Source organism: Lactuca sativa, chromosome 2, assembly GCF_002870075.4.
Source record: "Lactuca sativa cultivar Salinas chromosome 2, Lsat_Salinas_v11, whole genome shotgun sequence".
Lineage (NCBI taxonomy): Eukaryota > Viridiplantae > Streptophyta > Magnoliopsida > Asterales > Asteraceae > Lactuca > Lactuca sativa.
The window spans coordinates 200,579,307-200,599,722 of NC_056624.2; the positions used below are offsets into that span (position 1 = coordinate 200,579,307).

The window sequence follows — 20,416 nt, forward strand, 5'->3', positions numbered from 1 at the left end:
TTAAGCCAGTAAGGGTAGTTGCAGAAATTTTAGCATTTTTCTTTGTTTAAATCGATAGCTAGTGTGAACGTTGTGATTATCACTTTTTCCTGCAATTCAGTAAATAAAAGGCTTCAAAAGCTATAAGCTTTAAGCAGTTCTTGGTGCTCTGTTTCTTTTGTGTTACTATTTCATTGCTATACCTATGACAACCTGAAATTTTGTTCTGTACAAACATTAGCACTTCAATAGAAGTCAGAATAGTTGCAGTAACTTTTCAGACTTTTCAGTATAAGTTTGAGTATTTCAGGATTTACACTTAAAGAGATATCAGGAGAGAGGATGCGCTAGGGTTACGTGCAACTCTGTTATTTCAAAACTCTATGATATTAGAGTTCATTTCTTGAATAAAATATTTTCTGCCAAAAATCCCAGGAGTATATATAGGATTCTGAGCCATATTTATTCATTAGTTCCATTTCCAACTAGAGAAAAGCAGATTCTCTCCCACGGATCTTCGGTTTTTCATCCCAAATCGTGAGTACCTCTCTCTAGTTGTATTATAGAGCTTAATATGTGCTTAATAATATAAAAATCATGTCCAAACAACAAGATTTAAGAGTTTACCGCCCAAGAACATCTTGGACCGTAAACCCTTTTATAAGGGAGAAATGAGGGCCTAGTCCTTTCCTCTTGATATGAAACTATGCTAGGCTTGTATGTTAGTGTATATAGGACTAGAAATCACCCATGAACACCAAGAGTAAGGTGTTTACGGCCCAAGAAGTTCTTGGACCGTGAACTCCAAACTCAAGGGCCAAAAGGTGCCTTAATCACCCCTAAAGCCTTGGACAATAGCCTTGATTTACTCCGAGTTAATTTAGGGACTTTAAATCATCAAAAAACCCATCCTAAAGAGAGATTACGACCGTAATCTCTAATGCTTTTGGTCCTTGGGGCCGTAAACTCCTCAAAGGAGTGTATTTAAGCCCAAGTAGGAATGCTTCTAGGGATCATTTAGAACTTCAAAACACCAAATGACATCAAGCTTAGGAGCTTACGGCCGTAAAATCAAGGGTTTATGACCGTAAACTCCTTGTGTGAGGTTTCTTGGAGAGTAAACTCATGTATAGGGTCCTTTGGAACCCTAAAACCCCTAGCATTGACCTACAACAACTTAGATGCAATCCTTAGGGCTAATAACACTTATTATAAGTGTTTAACATGTTCTAGGAGGTCTAAACATTTTCAATTAGTAATTTAAAGCTAATTGGGTACATTTATGTGTGATTATATGTTAACTAGGATCATAGCGTGTGTTCAAGACTTCACTTGACACCTAGCAATCCTACATCTTCAGTACATCCGTATCACTCACTACAGGTGAGTTCATACCCCTTAATCAATGGTTTAAATGTTTTTAAACGCTTTTATGGGGGGGGGGGAATACAAGTCAAATACTTATAGTTATTAAATCAATCACACGTGATTAATAACTACTAAACCAGTGATCTTTCTTACTGTTCAAACTGTTTTGCTTCAAACTGTTTTACAAATTCTTATATTTGTCAAATACATTTACTTAAGCTCTGTTATACTTATTATCAATTGCATGTGTAGGTATGTATAGTTATATAAGCAATGTTTAAAAAGCTTAGGACGGCTTTCTCGCCTTATTTCCTTTTCGCCGTTGAGATGTGGTCTGGTGGGGTATCGGGTATCCGTCCGAAGGTCGTTTAATCATTAGTTATATATCATGTGTACATACATCGTCAAAAAGGTTCTTAAAGTTCATTCAATACCCTTGGGTAGCATGGGTATACTTCCATGTTCATACGTACCAGTACATCACTAGTAAGTTACCATAGGGGTAGCACAGGAGGATACATTTACTATTACTAGAACAATGAAACATACAATGAGTCAGTTCATTCATGAGTCGGTACGGGTAATACATACAGTACATTACTATACATGCTAGATAGAGAGAACATACATTACAGCTAGCACACACAGAACATTTCAGTACATTACTATACATGCTAGATAGAGAGAACATACATTACAGCTAGCACACACAAAACATTTCAGTACATACAGGCAGACAGAGAAAGAGTACACCTTTCAGTTAGCACATTCATTACATGTACATTTATGCAGTTATGTGAACCGTTAAGCGGGGCATGGCACTTCCTTCCATGACCGTTTTTGTATCCTGAATTTCCTTAATTAGGGAGCGTATGAGTTTGCGTATAGATCTATACTGAATTGACTATCCTACACCTTGTTGCTCGCTACAGTGGGACTTGCAAGTCTATGGGTGCCAAAGGTCATTTCTTACGGCGTCTTACATCGGCGTTTTACTAGAGTCAGTAGCAGGATACAGGTCGATCACGTGTTTTATTGAATACCTTTTGTTTTTAAGGTAGTTAGTACAACGGTAGTCACTTATTACAAATACTACGGTACTTTGATATTTTCCCATTACATTCACTTCGTGAATATTCACACGATGCATGGTAATGTAGTAACTATATTTTTGGTTAATGATAGTCCGAATTGGGAAAACACACACACTCTAACAAGAGACATACACACAGACACTAGATGCCTTGGTAGAAGGCTATAGTTAGTAGGAAACATAGGGTTTTCTAGGAGAGTTCAAACATTTTACAAAACATTTTACAAATGCTTTCATACAAAGACAGACATTAATATACTTATGATCTCACCAGCTTTAAGCTGATACTCGCTTTCAAAATAACTTGTATTCTCAGGTCACCACTAGACAGGTACAGGTGCCAGGCTTTTGAGAAGATGGAGTTCGTTCAAGACTCATCTGTTATTTTTGATATGTATATTTTTGGTGTCTATAACTTTGACAGAACACACATGAATATACTATTAATGCAATGGATGATGTTGTTGCTTGTTTACTATTATTCATTGTTTGTGATACTATACATGACGTCCTCTGCCCCAGAATGTTTCCGCCATTCATGGTTTTGGGGTGTGACAATACCCTTGATAACAGGTTTGTGAAAAACCAACATTTGGTATCAGAGCATACTTGGTACATGCCCAAATATCAACCTAGAAAAGAAGAAATGGCAGGCAGTGGCAGCAATGGGAATGGTGACAAAGATGGGCAAATCACTCTACACTATCCGATGTTGACTAGAAGCAATTACAGTGCATGGGAAAGTAAGATGAGGGTCTTTATGTTGGCTCAAGGTGTTTGGGATGCAGTAGAACCCAGAACAGCCAACACTCTCGTTGAAACAAAGAAGGATAACATGGCATTGAATTTGAAGCGTTAAGCATGAAAGAGATGGAATGTGTTGATGATTTCACTGGGAAAGTGATCAACACTGTAAGTACTCTACGCACCCTAGGAGATAAGATTGAAGAGGCTCAGGTAGTGAAGAAATTACTTAGAGCTGTATCATCCAAATTCATCCAGATTGCCTCAACACTTGAGCAATTTGGAGATTTGGAATCTATGTCTGTCGAGGAAGTAATTGGTAGGCTTAAGGTGTATGAAGAACATATGAAAGGCAGCAGCGAGAGTGACAATCGGAAACTCTTATTGACCCACAAAGAATGGACCGAGAAATACAAGAAAAGGGCAGACGGAGACTCGAAACAAAGTTCGAATCGTGGTGGCTTTAGTAATTCTCGTGGTGGCAGAGGCAGAGGCAGAGGCAGAGGAAGGAATGGAAGTGGCCGTGGTGGTCGTGGAAGGGGAAATTCACACCATCAGAAAGAAAGAGGTCAAGGTTCATCAAATAATCGAGACAAAAGCGAAATTCAGTGTTATAATTGCCAAGAATTTGGCCATTATGCCGCTGAATGTAAAAATCCAAGAAAGGAGCGAAGTCATGAAAGCAATTTAATTCAGGAGCATGAAGATAATGAACCTGCACTCTTATACGCAGCATATGAAGATGAGAGCCTAGTGTTCCTGAATGAAGAAAATCTCAGTCCCCATTTGAGAACCCATGGCAATCCAAAGAAATCATCTTGCATATGGTACCTGGACACAGGTGCTAGTAATCATATGATTGGAGACAAAACCACATTTAGGAATTTGAATGAATCAATTCATGGTTTTGTGACATTTGTAAACGAGTCAAAAGTAAGAATCGAGGGAAAAGGCTCGATAGTTTTCAAATGCAAGGATGGTGGGTGTCGAAAATTAGATGAGGTGTACTACATACCCGACTTATGTAGCAACATCATTAGCCTGGGTCAATTAGCAGAAGGAGGAGATGAGATAAAAATCAAGGATCTATTCTTATGGGTTCATGATTCAATTGGAAATTTGCTTATGAAAATGAGAAGAACAACAAATAGACTCTACAAGATAGAGTTAGAAGAAGCCACTGCAGTATGCTTTGTTGCTGAAGCTGGTGACCAAACGTGGCTATGGCACAAATGGTTGGGACATACAAACTTCACTTCAATGAAGCAAATGAAGGATAAGAGACTGATTGAAGGAATGCCACAGATCAAAATTCCCTCACAACCTTGTGAAGGCTGCTTGGTGGGAAAGCAGACAAGGAACTCATTTCCGTTTAAAACAAACTTCAAGGCACATAAAAAGCTTGAGTTAATCCATGGTGACTTATATGGGCAAATCTCCCCTCCAACACTTTCTTAATCTCGATTTCTTGCCTTATGGTAGCACAGCTGCCCACCATGTCTTCCAAGTCGTTAAGCAGCTCACCTTTTCTTATCAATGTACTTTCCATTGATCAAGGTCCTTGCCTTTTATGCATTCAAATGAGAACTCATAGGATTCACATGCATAATTAACTCGATTCGATTGGCATAGAAACAAAATAATGTCAACACGATAGGTTGTAAACCTCAACTCGTGTGCTAGTGATGATCGATAAGGTTTATTTGATTTGTTCTTGAAACCTTTCAAGACCATTAAGACTCCCACTGACTCCTTGACATATAAGATTCTCTTGTCAACAACCATTTCTTGACAAACAAATATTCAAGAGTTAGTGTAGCTTTTATCAAACACTTCATAAATTGGTCCTAGTTGGTCTTTGTCTTATCCAATACATCACAACTTTCCACATTTGATGAATGTTATAAACCTTCTTAATACTTATCACTCAATTTCACAATCTTAACTCTAAGACTTGTTTTTGGAACGAAGTATGATTGACTTCTTGATTTAACCATTTCTTCAATTCTTGATTCCTTTTCTTAGACATACAATTGTACTAAGACTCACTTAGAGGATCAATTGAGATATGGTTCTTAATCATTAAGACCCATCATAAAGCATAAAAGGTACTCTCCGTTCTTCTTAGAATGGAGAAACTTTTATCTTTCTGCCTACTTGATTCTTCTTATTCGTTCTACTATTGATTTAAACCTTTTTTCAATCAATCTAGAATTACACTTAATCTTGTAAGTATAATCACATTTACTCTTATGGTGGACTTGATCAACACGCAACTTTGTGTGCTCGATCTCCTAGTCCTTCACTTGACACTTTGTCAATGAATTAGTCTAATTTCCAAATGTGAAATTTCTCATTCATCGTGCAACCAAGTTGCATGATTCCAAGTTTCTGTCCAATTGAAACTTGAGCGATGAGAAACTCTCCCTATTTGGTAAATTCTCGACTTTCCATAAATAACATAATAAGAACCAAATCCATTATTGCTAATAATAGAAACATCCAAACATCAATTTTTCATATACGCCATTGCAAGGATAAATAAATAATATAAAATCAAAATTTATTTTATTGCGGAAAATTTTTTGTCCTTACAATGCAATTCATTGAAAAACTATGCTAATACATCTTTCTTAGCAATCTAATTCTAACTCTAAGTAGTAGCTCAAGAATCTAATCTTCGAGAAATGCGATCGAAATCCATTCCTTCACGGTTAGATTTTGCTCACTTCTTCCCTTAAGCTTCCTTTCTTTTCTCCGATCCTACAAAACATCAATTGTAATCTTATCACATTATGTATTAAGAATCTAGAATAGAAGCTTAAAAGAGTTAGTCAATGGATTTTACCTAAAGCAAAGCCATACGTTTTGACTCTCCCATCTCTTAGATCTCTTAGGTAAATAGGGCAGCTTCGTCTCCAATGCCCTTTCTCTTGGCAATAACAGCAAATTGACTCTTTTGGAACATGACATGGAACTACTTCAGACATTGCCTTTCTCTTATGATCAAACTTTTCGATCATAGCATGTCTTTCGTTGCCATTATCTATATCCATAGAGGTCTTGAAGGCAGATTCACCAACCAACTTTGCTTTTCTATTGCGCCAAACCATTGCTGATTCAGCAGAAATAAGCATATATGTGAGATCTATAAGGGTCACGTCGTGGTTCATCATATAGTACTCTCTTACGAACTCACTATACGAGTTAGGAAGTGACTGAAGAACCCAATCAACAGCCATTTCCTCACAGACAACGGATCCCAACATTCTTAACCTATCAATGTGTGACTTCATCCCTATGACGTGTGCACACACCGACTTTCCTTCTTTATGTTTACTTTCCAAAAGGGCTTGAGTGATCTTGAACTTTTCAAGCCTTCAAACTTGTGGGTTAGGGAGAATAATCGGAGGAGGAGGAGGAAGTGAAGTATGATCTCTTGTTCCTCGATCGAATCGTGGAATAGCATCTTCATGTGGAAAGCTTGTTCCACGGGATTTGGGAAGACCATAGTTGTCGAACTTTGACATCTACAAAACGGGAGAAAACGAATTCAAGTTAGTTGATTGATTGAGTCCTTAGTAAATCACCCAAATGAGTTACTAAGGCTAGGACCCAACACAATATTCTACAACTCGGGAGAGGGATGCCGTAACCCTAATTGCAGAATATTTGAAGGTAAGTGAATGACGATTCACTAATTTCCACCACGAAAAACGAAAAAGAATTTAAGTTTTAAATATATGAAAACTCCTAGATCCTTTGAGATTCATTGAACTTTCAATGGCATTCTTAAATCTCGATATGCCCCTCTTGTTTGTGACTGGGATGCTGAGGATCACAAAGCGGGTGTGAATAACCATGCAAACTTACATGGTGCCCTCACATGTTACAGTCATCTATTCGATGTGCCGGTAAACCACACATGCTCCACCGAACTATGACAAACATTGAGTCACCCTTTGCTACCTTCACTTAGAACCATTTAGTGTGCCGGTAAACCACACACACTCCACTAACGTCTTCACAAGGGTACAAAGTGTAATTTCATGGAATTGCATCAATTCACTTTTGCCTAAGTAACTAAGATTGGGAATTTTATGAAAACATTTAGTTACTTTAATAATTCATTATACTTATAATGGAAGGTTTCGTCCTATCCTACCCGTTCGGCTAACGACCCTCCACTAGTCAAGAGTGCGGTGGGTAAGAGTGGATACCCATTCAATCGCCATTTTATATGCAATTTCCTTAAACACCCCTTATAGACCAGCTTCGTGAATGAGGCCTACTAACAGTAAGACTGACTTTTACTCATTCATATATATAATGTTAGACTTTTAATGTTATATATAGTATAGGGTGTGTTTTACACTTTAAAATACTAGGTGGTCAAATATAACAATTATATTTTTAATTGTAAACCAAAACTTTTATGGATTTATTAAACTTCTTTTAATTATACACCTTAAAAAACCATAAGGGTGTAATTTGAACCTTTTTAAAACAATACTAGGGTTTTAGAATTTAACATCCTAATTAAACTTTTTATCAACTTTTAAATTCCAAAACTTGAGGGCAAGTTTTGAAACTTTTCAAAACAATTTAGTTTTAATCTCTCTTAAAATTTTCGAATTTATGCCATATAAATTAATATTTTAAATATTAAAACTCTTGATTTAATAATTATCTTGAATTAGACTATTAATTAAATTATTAAATCATAAGGGATTATCTAAATCATGAGGATAGTTACCATTTATACATTTAAGATATCCTAATCCCTTAATTATCTCTCTAGATTTCGAAATTATGGTTAGGATAATGCAAAATCTATAATTACCATATATAATAACTAGAGGATAATTACAAGATATGGGATAATCCAAATCCCTAAAATTTAGGATCTTATCTTGGGGAGGAGGCTAATTTCAAAAATCATGGGGTTTTTCAAACCCTAGATTTCGAAATCTTGAGGCTTAAGTAAAGGATTTGAAACCCTTTCAAATTTTCGCAAATTAGGGTATAGAAACCCTAATCTCGAAATTTCTAGCCTCCTAGGGTTTATTGGCTATAAACCCTAATATGTCAAGTTCATATAATTGTATAATACTAATTGAAAACAAGTTAACCAAAGGCTCTGATACCACTGATGGGATTTGTACAAACAATCTTATGTGTGCATGCAACCCTAGAATTGGATCTATGTTTTCACTATTAGATACACAACATTATGAACACATAAAGAAACCCTAATTCTAGCATATAAGTAATCATATTAACATAAGAATAGGTTTATAATATTACATTGATTGTTATGTAGCAATAACAATCCCAAATCTCCTTGTATTGACTTTGGAAGGCTTAGAGTCACAAGTGTCACTCCTCTAATGGTTCACAAACACCAAGAGCAAATGGAGAAGCAAGAGAGAGAGGGAAGAGGTATAAAATTCATTTCTAGGAACCCTAGACAAGGCATGGTCGAATTCTTATGGCCTTAGGGTTATTTATATAGGTGTAGAGATTAGGTTTCAGTCCTTATCCTTATCTAGTTGCTTGCCCACCAAGCAACCATAAGATAAGCCTTGAAAACCTTTATCTTTTATCCTTTGGACGATTTCAAGGATCCTTATCTCCTTGAATTCGTTCAACCCATATAATCATTACCATATTTTGTAACTATCACACAATTACAATTCAGCCCCTCTAGTTTAATTAATTACATTTGATCACAAAATTAATTCTTAATTAATTATTGACCAATATTAATTAAACAAATATGATTTCTCCTTTGATATATTATTCTTATAACATATTAATAAATCATAATAACCTCTCTCTTTATTTATTTCTCCAATCAAGTTGCTTTGGTGAAGGCAACCCAAAAGGAGCATGCACCATCGGGTCAAGTACATACCAAAATAGTTATGGGCTTAGACACTAATCCAACAATTTCATGATGATTGTCGATGACTTCACCAGAGTAATGTGGGTGCACCTGATGAAGACTAAAGATGAAGCTCTACAGGTGTTCAAGAATTTTAGAAGTCTAGTAGAAACTGAGACAGGGGAAAAAGTGAAAGTATTCAGGACCGATCGAGGAGGGGAATTTATCTCAAACGAATTCAAGAAGTATTGTGAAGAAATTGGGTTGCAAAGACAATACACGTCTCCATACTCTCCACAACAAAATGGAGTAGTTGAGAGACGTAATCGGACTGGGTTGGAGATGGTAAGATGCAACTTGAAGACCATGTCAATGCCTGATGTCCTATGGGGTGAAGCTATAGCGCACTATGTTTATATTTTAAACAGAGTTCAAACAAAGGCCCTGAAAGACTCGACTCCATTTGAAATGTGGACTGGGAGAAAACCACATATTGATCATCTCAAGGTATTCGGATGTGTGGCTCATATGAAAATCGTGAAGGGACACCTGAAGAAATTGGAAGATAGAAGCATCCGCCTGGTTCATCTTGGAATTGAAAAAGGATCAAAAGCATACAGGCTCCTGGACCCAAATTCAGGGAAAGTTTACGTGAATCGAGATGTTGTATTCGAAGAAGAACGAAATTGGGTGTGGGAGAAAAGTCAAAGGATCAAAGCGACACCTGGAGTATCTTTTACAGTCGATGGATTTGATTTAGATGGTGATGTCCCTTACGATGAGGAAGAATGGGCGTCGGACACACCAGGTCAAGAGATTGGGTCGGATCAAGAGAGTGGATCACTTTCAACTTGGGCTAATAGTCAGCAGTCAAACAGGTCGGGTCAACCACATGTAAGCCCATCAGATAGTCCGATACCAACAAATACCCTAGTCACACCCACTACCCATCACAATCAATTCATCGTCTCGATCAGCGACGTCGAGCATCGCCTCTAGCTCGACGGGTGGTGGCGCTCCTAAGCGATATCGCCTACTTACTGACCTCTACGAAGCCACCGAAGAGATCCATATACCTCCAGAAGAACTGCTATTGATCAGAATTGATGAAGAACCAACTTCTTATGAAGAAGCCAGTCAGAAACAAGAATGGCGAGAAGCTATGAAGGCGGAATTACGTGCAATAGAAAAGAAAAACACATGGAGGTTGGTCGATTTACCAAGAAATCGAAAAGCGATCGGCCTAAAGTGGGTCTTCAAGGTAAAACGAGATCCAAGTAGAAAGATAGTGAAGCACAAAGCCCGACTCGTAGCAAAGGGATATGTCCAGAAGCATGGAATTGATTACGAGGAAGTTTTCGCTCCAGTAGGATCGAAACAGTAAGGTTAATTCTAGCCCTAGCAGGTACAGATGGGTGGAATGTACATCACTTGGATGTCAAATCGGTGTTTCTGAACGGTAATCTGGAAGAAGAAGTCTACGTATCGCAACCACCGGGTTATGAGAAGAAAGAAGAGCCAAACAAAGTCTTAAGGTTGTCCAAAGCCCTTTATGGACTCAAACAAGCGCCTAGGGCTTGGAATGCTTGCCTGGATCGACATCTAAAGAACATTGGTTTCACGAGGTGCGCTCATGAGTACTCTGTCTATACCAAGAGGTATGATGAACAGGCCCTAATTGTAGGAGTATATGTAGATGATTTAATTGTAACAGGGAGCTGCCCTAAAAGTGTTCAGAAGTTTAAGAAGGAGATGAACACTAAATTTGAGATGAGTGATTTGGGACTTCTAACTCACTACTTAGGGATTGAAGTGAACCAGAAGGAAGGTGGGATTACACTAAAGCAGGAGTCCTATGCCAAGAACCTGCTTGTTAAAACAGGTATGCAAAACTGCAACCCTACAAAGACTCCCATGGAACACAAGCTCAAGCTCAAGAAAGAAGATGGATCTGAATTGGTAAATCCAACAGAGTATCGTAGCATAGTTGGTGGGCTGAGGTATTTAACTCACACCAGGCCGGATATAACTTTTGTTGTGGGCATTGTAAGTCGTTTCATGGAAAAGCCAACTATGAATCAATTACAGGCAGTAAAAGGTATTTTAAGGTATATAAAAGGCACCTTGGATTTTGGCTTGATGTACTCAAAAGGAGAGGGACCAGTCACACTAAAAGGGTATACAGACAGTGACTTAGGAAATGATGTTAATGATCGAAAGAGCACTAGCGGCATGGCATTCTTTGTGAATGAAAATCTGATCACGTGGGCATCACAAAAGCAAAAGTGTGTGGCTCTCTCCTCTTGTGAAGCAGAATTTATGGCTGCCACTATGGCAGCCTGTCAAGGGATTCGGCTAAGGAGACTACTCAGTGAAGTAACCGGGAAAAATATACCACTTGTTGAGCTGAAAGTTGATAACAAATCAGCACTTGACTTGATGAAGAACCCAATCTTCCATGGCAGAAGCAAACATATAGATATTCGTTTCCATTTCATCCGGGAATGCATTGAAAATGGGGATATTTCTGTCATCCATGTTTGTAGCAAGAAGCAAAAGGCTGATGCCTTAACCAAATCATTGGGAAGATTGAAGTTTGAGGAGATGAGAAGTCTCCTTGGAATGATGAAGGTATGATTTCTGAATTAAGGAGGAGAATGATGGAATAATTCAGAAATAGATTTAATTGTTTTAATGTCATGTTTTTATTTTATGTTGAATAATTCAAGCCATGTTGGCTGTAGAAGTCCGAGTCTTAAGCTGAGTAAGGGTAGTTGCAGAAATTTTAGCATTTTTCTTTGTTTAAATAGATAGCTAGTGTGAACGTCGTGATTATCACTTTTTCCTGCAATTCAGTGAATAAAAGGCTTCAAAAGCTATAAGCTTTAAGCAGTTCTTGGTGCTCTGTTTCTTTTGTGTTACTATTTCATTGCTATACCCTTGATAACAGGTTTGTGAAAAACCAACACTCTCTCCTCTTCGTATTCACCCTCTGCTATACTTCTTACATCTGCAACCACACGATACACTCTCGATTATCACCACCGACCACCACCAGTGACGGCGCCGACGACTACCATATTATAAGATCCTCTCAAGGTCTTTGCGATTACGTCATTTCGACTTTTCCGACGATTCTCTACTCGGAGGCCGTGGTGACTCACAAGAGCGACTCTGGAACCAGTGCCAATAATAAGTATAGTTCCGGTTGATCTATTTGCTTGGCGGATTATAACCAGTTGAACGTCCTCCGTTTAATGCCGGAATATGCTCACGTATTTCATTTGAGTTGAATAGATGCGTGGTTCAAGGTTCATCCTACTTGTCCGGTGTGTCAGAAGTTGTTTGACTTTAGTAAATAACGACGAATTCAATGCAATATAATAGCCATTAATTGCGTGAAAGTGAAAATTAAGATTCAAACGTATACAAGCAAGTCGACAAAATAAATGAGAACTCAAAGATTTCTTAGATATGAGAGACGACAAATGATCTATATCCTATCAATGACATGAGTTTATAGATGACAAGTCAAACCCACTACTCAAATAATTATTAACTGAAATTTGTTTTTTCCAAATAATTAATTGGATGCTACTTGTTCATCAAGTTGACAGGATAGAAAATGTTAAAAAGGAAGATCCACTGGCCCTTAAGATGACGTTTCGGCCAATGCCTCACGATTTAGATCCGAAGGTATAGTAGCAGGCACCGTCTTCGCATTTCACTTCCGCATAAACTCCTCCTCACGACTCACGCACAGAATATGGACGCCGGAGAACCATCGTACACCACCGGCGACACCCTACATACGGAAAGAGCCTTCACCTCCAACTTAGGAGTCTTCTTCGCTGTCTTCTTCCTCATAATCGTTCTCTCTTATGGTTCTTACGTTTATAGGCGCAGCATACGCTCTCAATCATCACTACCCATCATCTCTCTCGATGACACCGTCCACTCCGACGACGACGACGAATGTAGAGGTCTTGATGATGATGTCTTGGGGACTTTCCCGACAATTCTATACTCTGAAGTCGCGATGCTTCTCAACGGCGAGACTAACACGGCGACCCATGCTGATAATTGTGGTTCTGCTGGCTGCTCTATTTGCTTGGCGGATTATAAACCGGCGGATGTCATCCGGTTGTTGCCGGAATGCAGTCACTTGTTTCATGTAAGTTGTGTAGATACGTGGTTAAGGGTTCATCCTACTTGTCCGGTGTGCCGGAACTCGCCATTCCCGACCCAGCGGATTTGACTTCACTAAAATTTTAAACTTATTTGTTTACATACGCAAGTAGCAAGCAATTTTTTATGTAACAAAAAGATTATAATCTATGAGCAACTTGACCAAACTCAATTTCTGATTCTTTTTTTAATATTAATTCGGTGGGATTTTATTTATTTATTTATTAGTTTTGCCCAAAAGCAATTGAAATTGCGCAACATTTAGCTTATTGTTAAGATATATTAATATGTTTCTTAACTTAAGTTTTCCAGACAGCATGTGAGATTAGAGAATGAGAGAAACGAAAAGCAAAATTCAATTGTATGCTCTCATCGTTTCTCGGCCATTAAACAGTATAACAATTGAATCTCTTCAAATGTCTGAATTATTATTCAGAAAATAGGAACCATTTTAACCTTCTTTGGGGCCAGTTTTGTAATTTACAGTAAGAATTCCCCAAAAGATAGGTAAAGGTTTTACAAAACAAGATGCAAATCCAAGTATATATATTGGATAAAGCATATTATTGTTACCGATTACTGATTTAACTATAAAAATGAGTGTTTCTTTTTTTTTTTTTAATATATGATCTTTCTGAAATAATAATATACAAAAATGATCCAGACTAGAGTTTTATTTAGATGCCATCTGTAACAGCTCCTCATTATCATTAATGGCTACGGGGAAGAAAGACGGTGACGTGGCTGCAAGGAAGACGGTGACGATGGGAGCTTGACAGTTTTTTTTTTTTTAATTATTTATAATTTTGTTATAAATACTATCTTTCTAATTAATTTAGAATTGTTAAATTATGTTATTTACGAAGTTAACTGCTTGCAGTTTTTTATCAGTTAATTTGGGTAGGTGGTTGATAGCCTCCACAAGAAGGCTTTATATAAGATACAATATCTATAAATTTCAAGGCCTTGAGAACACACACTCATATTATCTTAAAAAGAAAAAAAAAAAGTTTTCCACATACATGGAAGGAAACTTCTGTCTTAGATCGAACACTGAAAATCGCATAATTCTATCAATATCAATTTTGTTAGTATTTCGATTTCAAGTACGTTTCTTGTAAATTGATTCATTGTAACAAGTATTTCTATTTCGTTTGTTTCTGTTTTTATTAGTTTTAAATTGATTGTATATTTTGTGCGTACAGTAACGTGTTGTTTCTCGGCATAATCCCTTATAACGCCTAGCTGAGATATAGATTGGCATCAACAGCTAGGAACGGTTTGCAGTTTTCATCAAAATGTTATATTCCTTTAATAAACAAAAATATAATTTTCATAAGGTTCTTCTAATAAAACTTGAGATAATATTTTTAATTGATTGAAAAGTAAATAAATTAATTAATGTCAAAAGTAAACTTCGACATGTATAGTGTATACACAAAAAAGAAACGAAATTAGAATAATAATTAGTAACGTACCAACTACCAAAATAGATAAAACTTGATATAACATTATTTATTGCATTATATTGAGATGCTTTATTTGAACTCTGTTGATTAATAACTTTTTTTCCCTGGTTGTAACATGTTTTGATTTGTTCATCTATATGTGAAAATACTTGATTATAATTTAAAAATTATTTACATAAGAATTTTGATGTGAAAAATGGGGTACATATAATTTGTTTATGTAGAAACTAAGTAACAAATACAATTGAACCTCATTCCATCTCCTACTCTCCTAGTTATGTTAACTTTGATGAATGAGGATCCATGAATGAAGAGAGAAGAATTGATTTTTCTCATTAATTTTCAGAAACTATTACAAATATGATTATATACAGCTGATTAACAAGAAGCTATTCTAATGAACAAAATAACTAACTTAATGTTAAATTACTGAAGTAGCCTCGAACAAATAACAGCTATAACAGAATCTAACACCCCCCTCAAGCTGGAGGATGTGAAAGGAGTCCAAGCTTGCAAGTAGCATCTTGATGTTGTGGTCCATATAATGATTTGGTGAACACATCTCCTAATTGTTGTTTAGTGTTGACATGAAATAGTGAAATCAATCCAGCTTGAAGTTTTTCCCAGACAAAGTGAAAATCCAATTCAATATGTTTGGTGCGTTCATGATAAACAGGATTGTTAGCAATGTAAATCGCAGCTTGATTATCACATTTAAGCGGTATAGGGGTAATATTGTCAACTTGAAATTCAGATAGGAGTCGACTAAGCCAAGCCAATTCAGCACACACTCTTCTCATTGATCGGTATTCTGCTTCTGCAGATGATAAAGACACTGTCACTTGCTTTTTGATTTCCAAGATATTGGTGTATTTCCAAACATAACAAAGAAGCCAATCACACTTCGTCTAGTTATAGGACATGAAGCCCAATCTAAATCACAAAAAGATTCAATATTGAAAGTAGGATTGTTATTGAAGAATAACCCTTAAAATATTGTGCCTTTAAGATATCTCAACACATGAAGTGCAACTTTATAATGAGCATGACAAGGAGTTTGATTAAACTGACTTAAATTTTGAACTGTGTATGCTAAGTCAGGTCGAGTATGAAGCAAAAAATTCAATTTTCCAATGAGTTGTCGGTAACTTGTAGGATCTGGTAAAACATCATCCATTAAAGGTAATAAAAGAGTTTTAGATGGTAAAGGAGTAGTAGCAATAGGTTAATCTTCCATGGAATAAGCAGACAACAATTCCTTGATATATTTTTGTTGATGAACGACCATCCCTTGATCAATGTTGTTAAATTCTAGTCCCATAAAATAATTAATATATCCCAAATCTTTAATTTGAAACTGTTCATGAAGAGATTGCTTTAAAGATGTAATTTATGTTTCATTATTTCATGTGACTAAGATGTCATCAACATAAATGGCAACAATGACAATATTATGAAGTCTACTTAATGAACAAAGAGTAATCATTTGAAGATCTATAATATCGCTTGAGAATAAGAGCAGATGAAAGCTTATCATACCACTGTCTTGATGCTTGTTTTAATCTGTATAGGGATTTTTTTTGTGTAACACCCCGAATTTAGAAGGTCAAGAAAGGAAAGGAAAAACCTTAAGTCAAAGAGGTCTAGTCGTCGAGTCTAAGGAGGAACTCGACGAGTAGGAGCGAATTCTGTGTCGCGAATTAAGTGGCCGACTCAGCGAGTCGGGGGACTGACTCGGCGAGTCTGGCCTGGGTTGGGAAACCCTAATTTCGGGACTTGGTGCCCCATTTAAGCATCATATTCTCATTCCCTCAGCCTCATCTTTAGCCTCTAGACCCCAAACCCTCACCCACGAAAACCTAGTGCACCTTGTGAGTGTTTGAGCCACCTTTGTGTGATTTGTGTACTCTTGAAGAGGAAGAAGGAGAAGAAGGAAGTTGGAGGTTCAAGAAGGAAGACGTAGATCCAGAAGATACACTCCAGTAGTTGTATTTCTTGGTAATCAAGTCTTTATCTTGGATTTTGATTTAATAGATCTCTTTATTGTCCCTTTTATGAAGATTTTGGTCCATGAATGGGTGCTTGTGGGATTTGGACGTCCCCAAGCAAGATCCTTTCAGATCTAAGAGTATTGTGGATAGTTAAGGCATAAAGGTGGAAGCTTTATGCCATTAGAACTCCCCATGCAAAGTTTAAGAGGTTTTTATGGCCTTTTGAGCAAAAAGGGCCATGCATGGATGTAAAAACAGTAGCTTTGCGTGTTATTTCGACCCTAGAAGGTTAGATCTGGGTCCTGGATGCTTTGTGCTCGATTGAAATCGTATGAATAGATGTGGACATAGAGTGACTCAGTGATTCACTTATAGGACTTGGCGAGTCAGGCCGTTTCCTTGCCCAAAACCCTTCTGCTAGCAGGTATGAGTTGAATTGGTTAGGAACTCATCCAGTCTGGGTTCATAGTGGACTTGAAGATCATCACACTCGACGAGTTCAAGGATGAACTCGGTGAGTCCGAGGCAATCTCCTAATCCATGAAGACGGACTCGACGAGTTGTTCATAAAACTCGACGAGTCATAGACTGGACGACTTCGTATGATGAAGATGAACTCGACGAGTTCAAGGATGAACTTGGCGAGTCGGTTGAAGATGGTCCTGATGTTATGGTTGAAGGTGAACTCGTCGAGCTCTTGCTAGACTCAACGAGTAGAGTCGGGGGTTGTATCATTTTAAAAGAATAGGGACTCGACGAGTTGGTGGACCAACTCAGCGAGTCAAGTCAACTGGATGTTGAATTTGACCTGATTTGACTTTTGAGGGTACTGTGGCCTAATTGTTATTTTGGGTATTAATAGTTTGGGGAGCCGAAGGATCAGCAGTTCAAGAGTCGCCCGATAGCAGTCAGAAGTGTTCAGCTAGTCTTCAGTAGTGCAAGGTGAGTCTCCTCACTGTTTTATGGGTCTAAGGCACCAATTCTGGCCCATTATGTTTATGTTTATGTATAGTAGGAAGACCCGAGGGTTAGCCCTAGGCACTTATTGTTTATGTTTTGGGTTTCGACCTGATGTCGGGCGAGGCCCGAGGAAGGTTAGAATGCTAGTGGTCTTTGTGAATCTTGCATGAGTAGTTATGATAGGTTTAGGACTGGGGTCCGTTGTCGGGGTAAGCCCAAAGTATGTTAGATGATAGTATGTCTCTGGGCCGGGGGTCCAATGACGGGGCAATCCTGAGGAAGATTCTTATGTTGTATGTTAGATTATACATGTTGTCTCTGTGATATTTGTATGTGCCTGGTAGGGAGGTGAGTGTGGGCGAGGTCTCGTATCTCATCACTAGCTGAGTATGAATGAGGTTCTATATCTCAACATTAGCATAGTAGGGGCAAGGCCCATGATAGGAAGGGAGTGACTGTGGGCGGGGACCCGTATCTCACTACTAATATGAGTATGGACGGGGTTCCATCGCTTCAATAGCAGGACAGGGGCAATGCCTTAGATCAGGGAACAGTTAGAGAGTGTTTATTTATTAGTATGCTATTTGATTGTATGCATGTGGGTAGCGGGTGAGGCCTGGAGGCAGGCGGGACCTAAGAGATACATATATGTATAACGAGCAGGGCTCGATGCCAAGCGGGGCCTGATGTCGGGCAAGTCCCGATGCAGCGGGAGGGGGCCCAGTATGTGGTTATGCATATGGTATGTGGTCGGTTGGGGAACTCACTAAGCTTCGTGCTTACGGTTTTCAGTTTTGGTTTCAGGTACTTCCGGTAGCAGAGAGAAGAGCTCGGTATGATCGCATGGCACACACCAAGAAGTTTTTGCCTAGGATGTTTACTTTGATAAAATAAATATGTTTGAAATGATACTTGATTTCATATAAGGATTTATCTATGACTTGATCATGGTTTATTAATGGTTTTAAAACGAAATTTTTGGTCATGGATTTTTGGGATGTTACATTTTGAGTTTGCAAACCAAAGAAGGAGATGAAATAGAATAACCAGGTGGAACACGCATATATACTTCCTCATGTAAATCACCGTGAAAAAAATCATTGTTAACATCAAACTGATGAACATGCCATCCTCTTTTTACGGCTAAAGCGACCATACATCGTACGGTGGTGAATTTGATAACCGGTGAGTAAAGCCTTTGGCTACTAACCGTGCTTTATGTCTTTCAACACTACCATCTGCCCGATATTTGATTTTGAATACACACCTACAAGAAATGGGTCGTTTTCCTTTAGGCAATTTGACCACATCCCAAGTTTGGTTATCATGCAAAGCTTTTAATTCTTTCTGCATAGCTTCTTCCCATTGTGCTTTGCCTTTAGCTTCATGATAAAAGACAGGTTCGAATTCATGAGAAAGGTGAAAAGATGAATTAACATTCATAGAATAGCTTGAAGCATGGGAAGAAGGCAATATAATACACAAATTGGTTATTGTGTGAGAGCAAATACTATCTGAGATAGTATTGTTGCAAATGTAATCCATTAGGTGAACAGGAGGTCGAGTAATTCTAGTTGTTATTCTTAATAATGGAGCAAAAGGAGCAGATGACTGTGAATCAGTTGGACTATTCAGAATAATTTCATCAGGGGTAGAATTGGAATTATGAATTGGAATGTCATCAAAAGATGCTGGAAGATAAGAGTCTATGGATGGTAAAACTAAAGAAGAATTGGAAAAGTGTAATGGAAAAATGGTCTCATAAAATTTAACATCTCTTGAGACTAAAATGGGTTTGGTTACTAAATCCAATACTCGATAAGCCTTCTGTCCATGTGGATAACCAATGAAAACACAAGGATGTGCTTGAGGCATAAACTTGTCTCTAGATCTTGTGATGGATGAAACATAACATAAACATCCAAAACTCCTTAAGGAAGTTAAATTGGGTTCTTCTTTGTATAATGCTTGAAAAGGACTGATACCCCTTAAGACTTTAGAGGGCATGCGGTTAATCAAATGAGTGGCAGTCTTTACACATTCTCCCCAATAAGCAATGCCAATTCCAGATTTAAAGTAAAGAGCTCTAGCAGTGGGTAAAATATGCTGATGTTTTCTTTCAACAACCCCATTATGTTGAGGATTATAGGGTGTTGACTTTTGATGTAATATTCCATTATCTTGAAAAATTGAGACTCCTTCTGTGCTTGATCCCAATTCCATTGCATTATCAGTTCGAATAACTTTGACCACTTTGTTGAACTGAGTTTTCACCATTTTAACAAAAGCTTTAAGAAGAGTGAAAACATAATTTATATGGGATAAAAAATGGATCCACGCATGTCGACTATGATGATTTACAATGGTTATAAAGTATTTATAACCATCATGTGTAACATGTTTATAGGGACCCCATACATCCACATGAATTAAATCAAAAGAATGTTTTGACATGGATTCACTATGTGGAAATGGTAACTTTTGCTGTTTAGCTTTTGAACAAACAATACAGGATTCAACATTCAAATCATTACATTTAGAAGAAACAAGAGAAAGTTCATTGAGTTTGACAACAGGAACATGTCCTAATCTATTGTGTCACAACATTATTTGATCAGAAGAAGAAAGACAGAATACAGAAGTTTGACAAGACAAAGAACTTGGAAGAACAAAAATAGAGTAAGCTAATGAGTACTTGATTTGATGATGATCAAAAACATATAGGTCATTAACTCTT

At 37.5% G+C, this 20,416-nt stretch overlaps 2 protein-coding genes across 2 annotated transcripts; both read left to right on the forward strand.

Moving 5' to 3' along the window:
- Positions 1-10,220: 10,220 nt before the first annotated feature.
- LOC111916438 (uncharacterized mitochondrial protein AtMg00810-like) lies at positions 10,221-12,132 on the forward strand. The gene is made up of 3 exons (XM_052769035.1): positions 10,221-10,332; positions 10,786-11,702; positions 12,022-12,132. Exons 1-3 carry the CDS (start codon positions 10,221-10,223, stop codon positions 12,130-12,132), a joined length of 1,140 nt encoding a protein of 379 aa, XP_052624995.1.
- A 331-nt stretch (positions 12,133-12,463) lies between these two features.
- Positions 12,464-13,431, forward strand: LOC111916220 (RING-H2 finger protein ATL70). Its single transcript, XM_023911839.3, has one exon. It carries the CDS (start codon positions 12,838-12,840, stop codon positions 13,327-13,329), a length of 492 nt encoding a protein of 163 aa, XP_023767607.1. The 5' UTR covers positions 12,464-12,837; the 3' UTR covers positions 13,330-13,431.
- Positions 13,432-20,416: the final 6,985 nt, after the last annotated feature.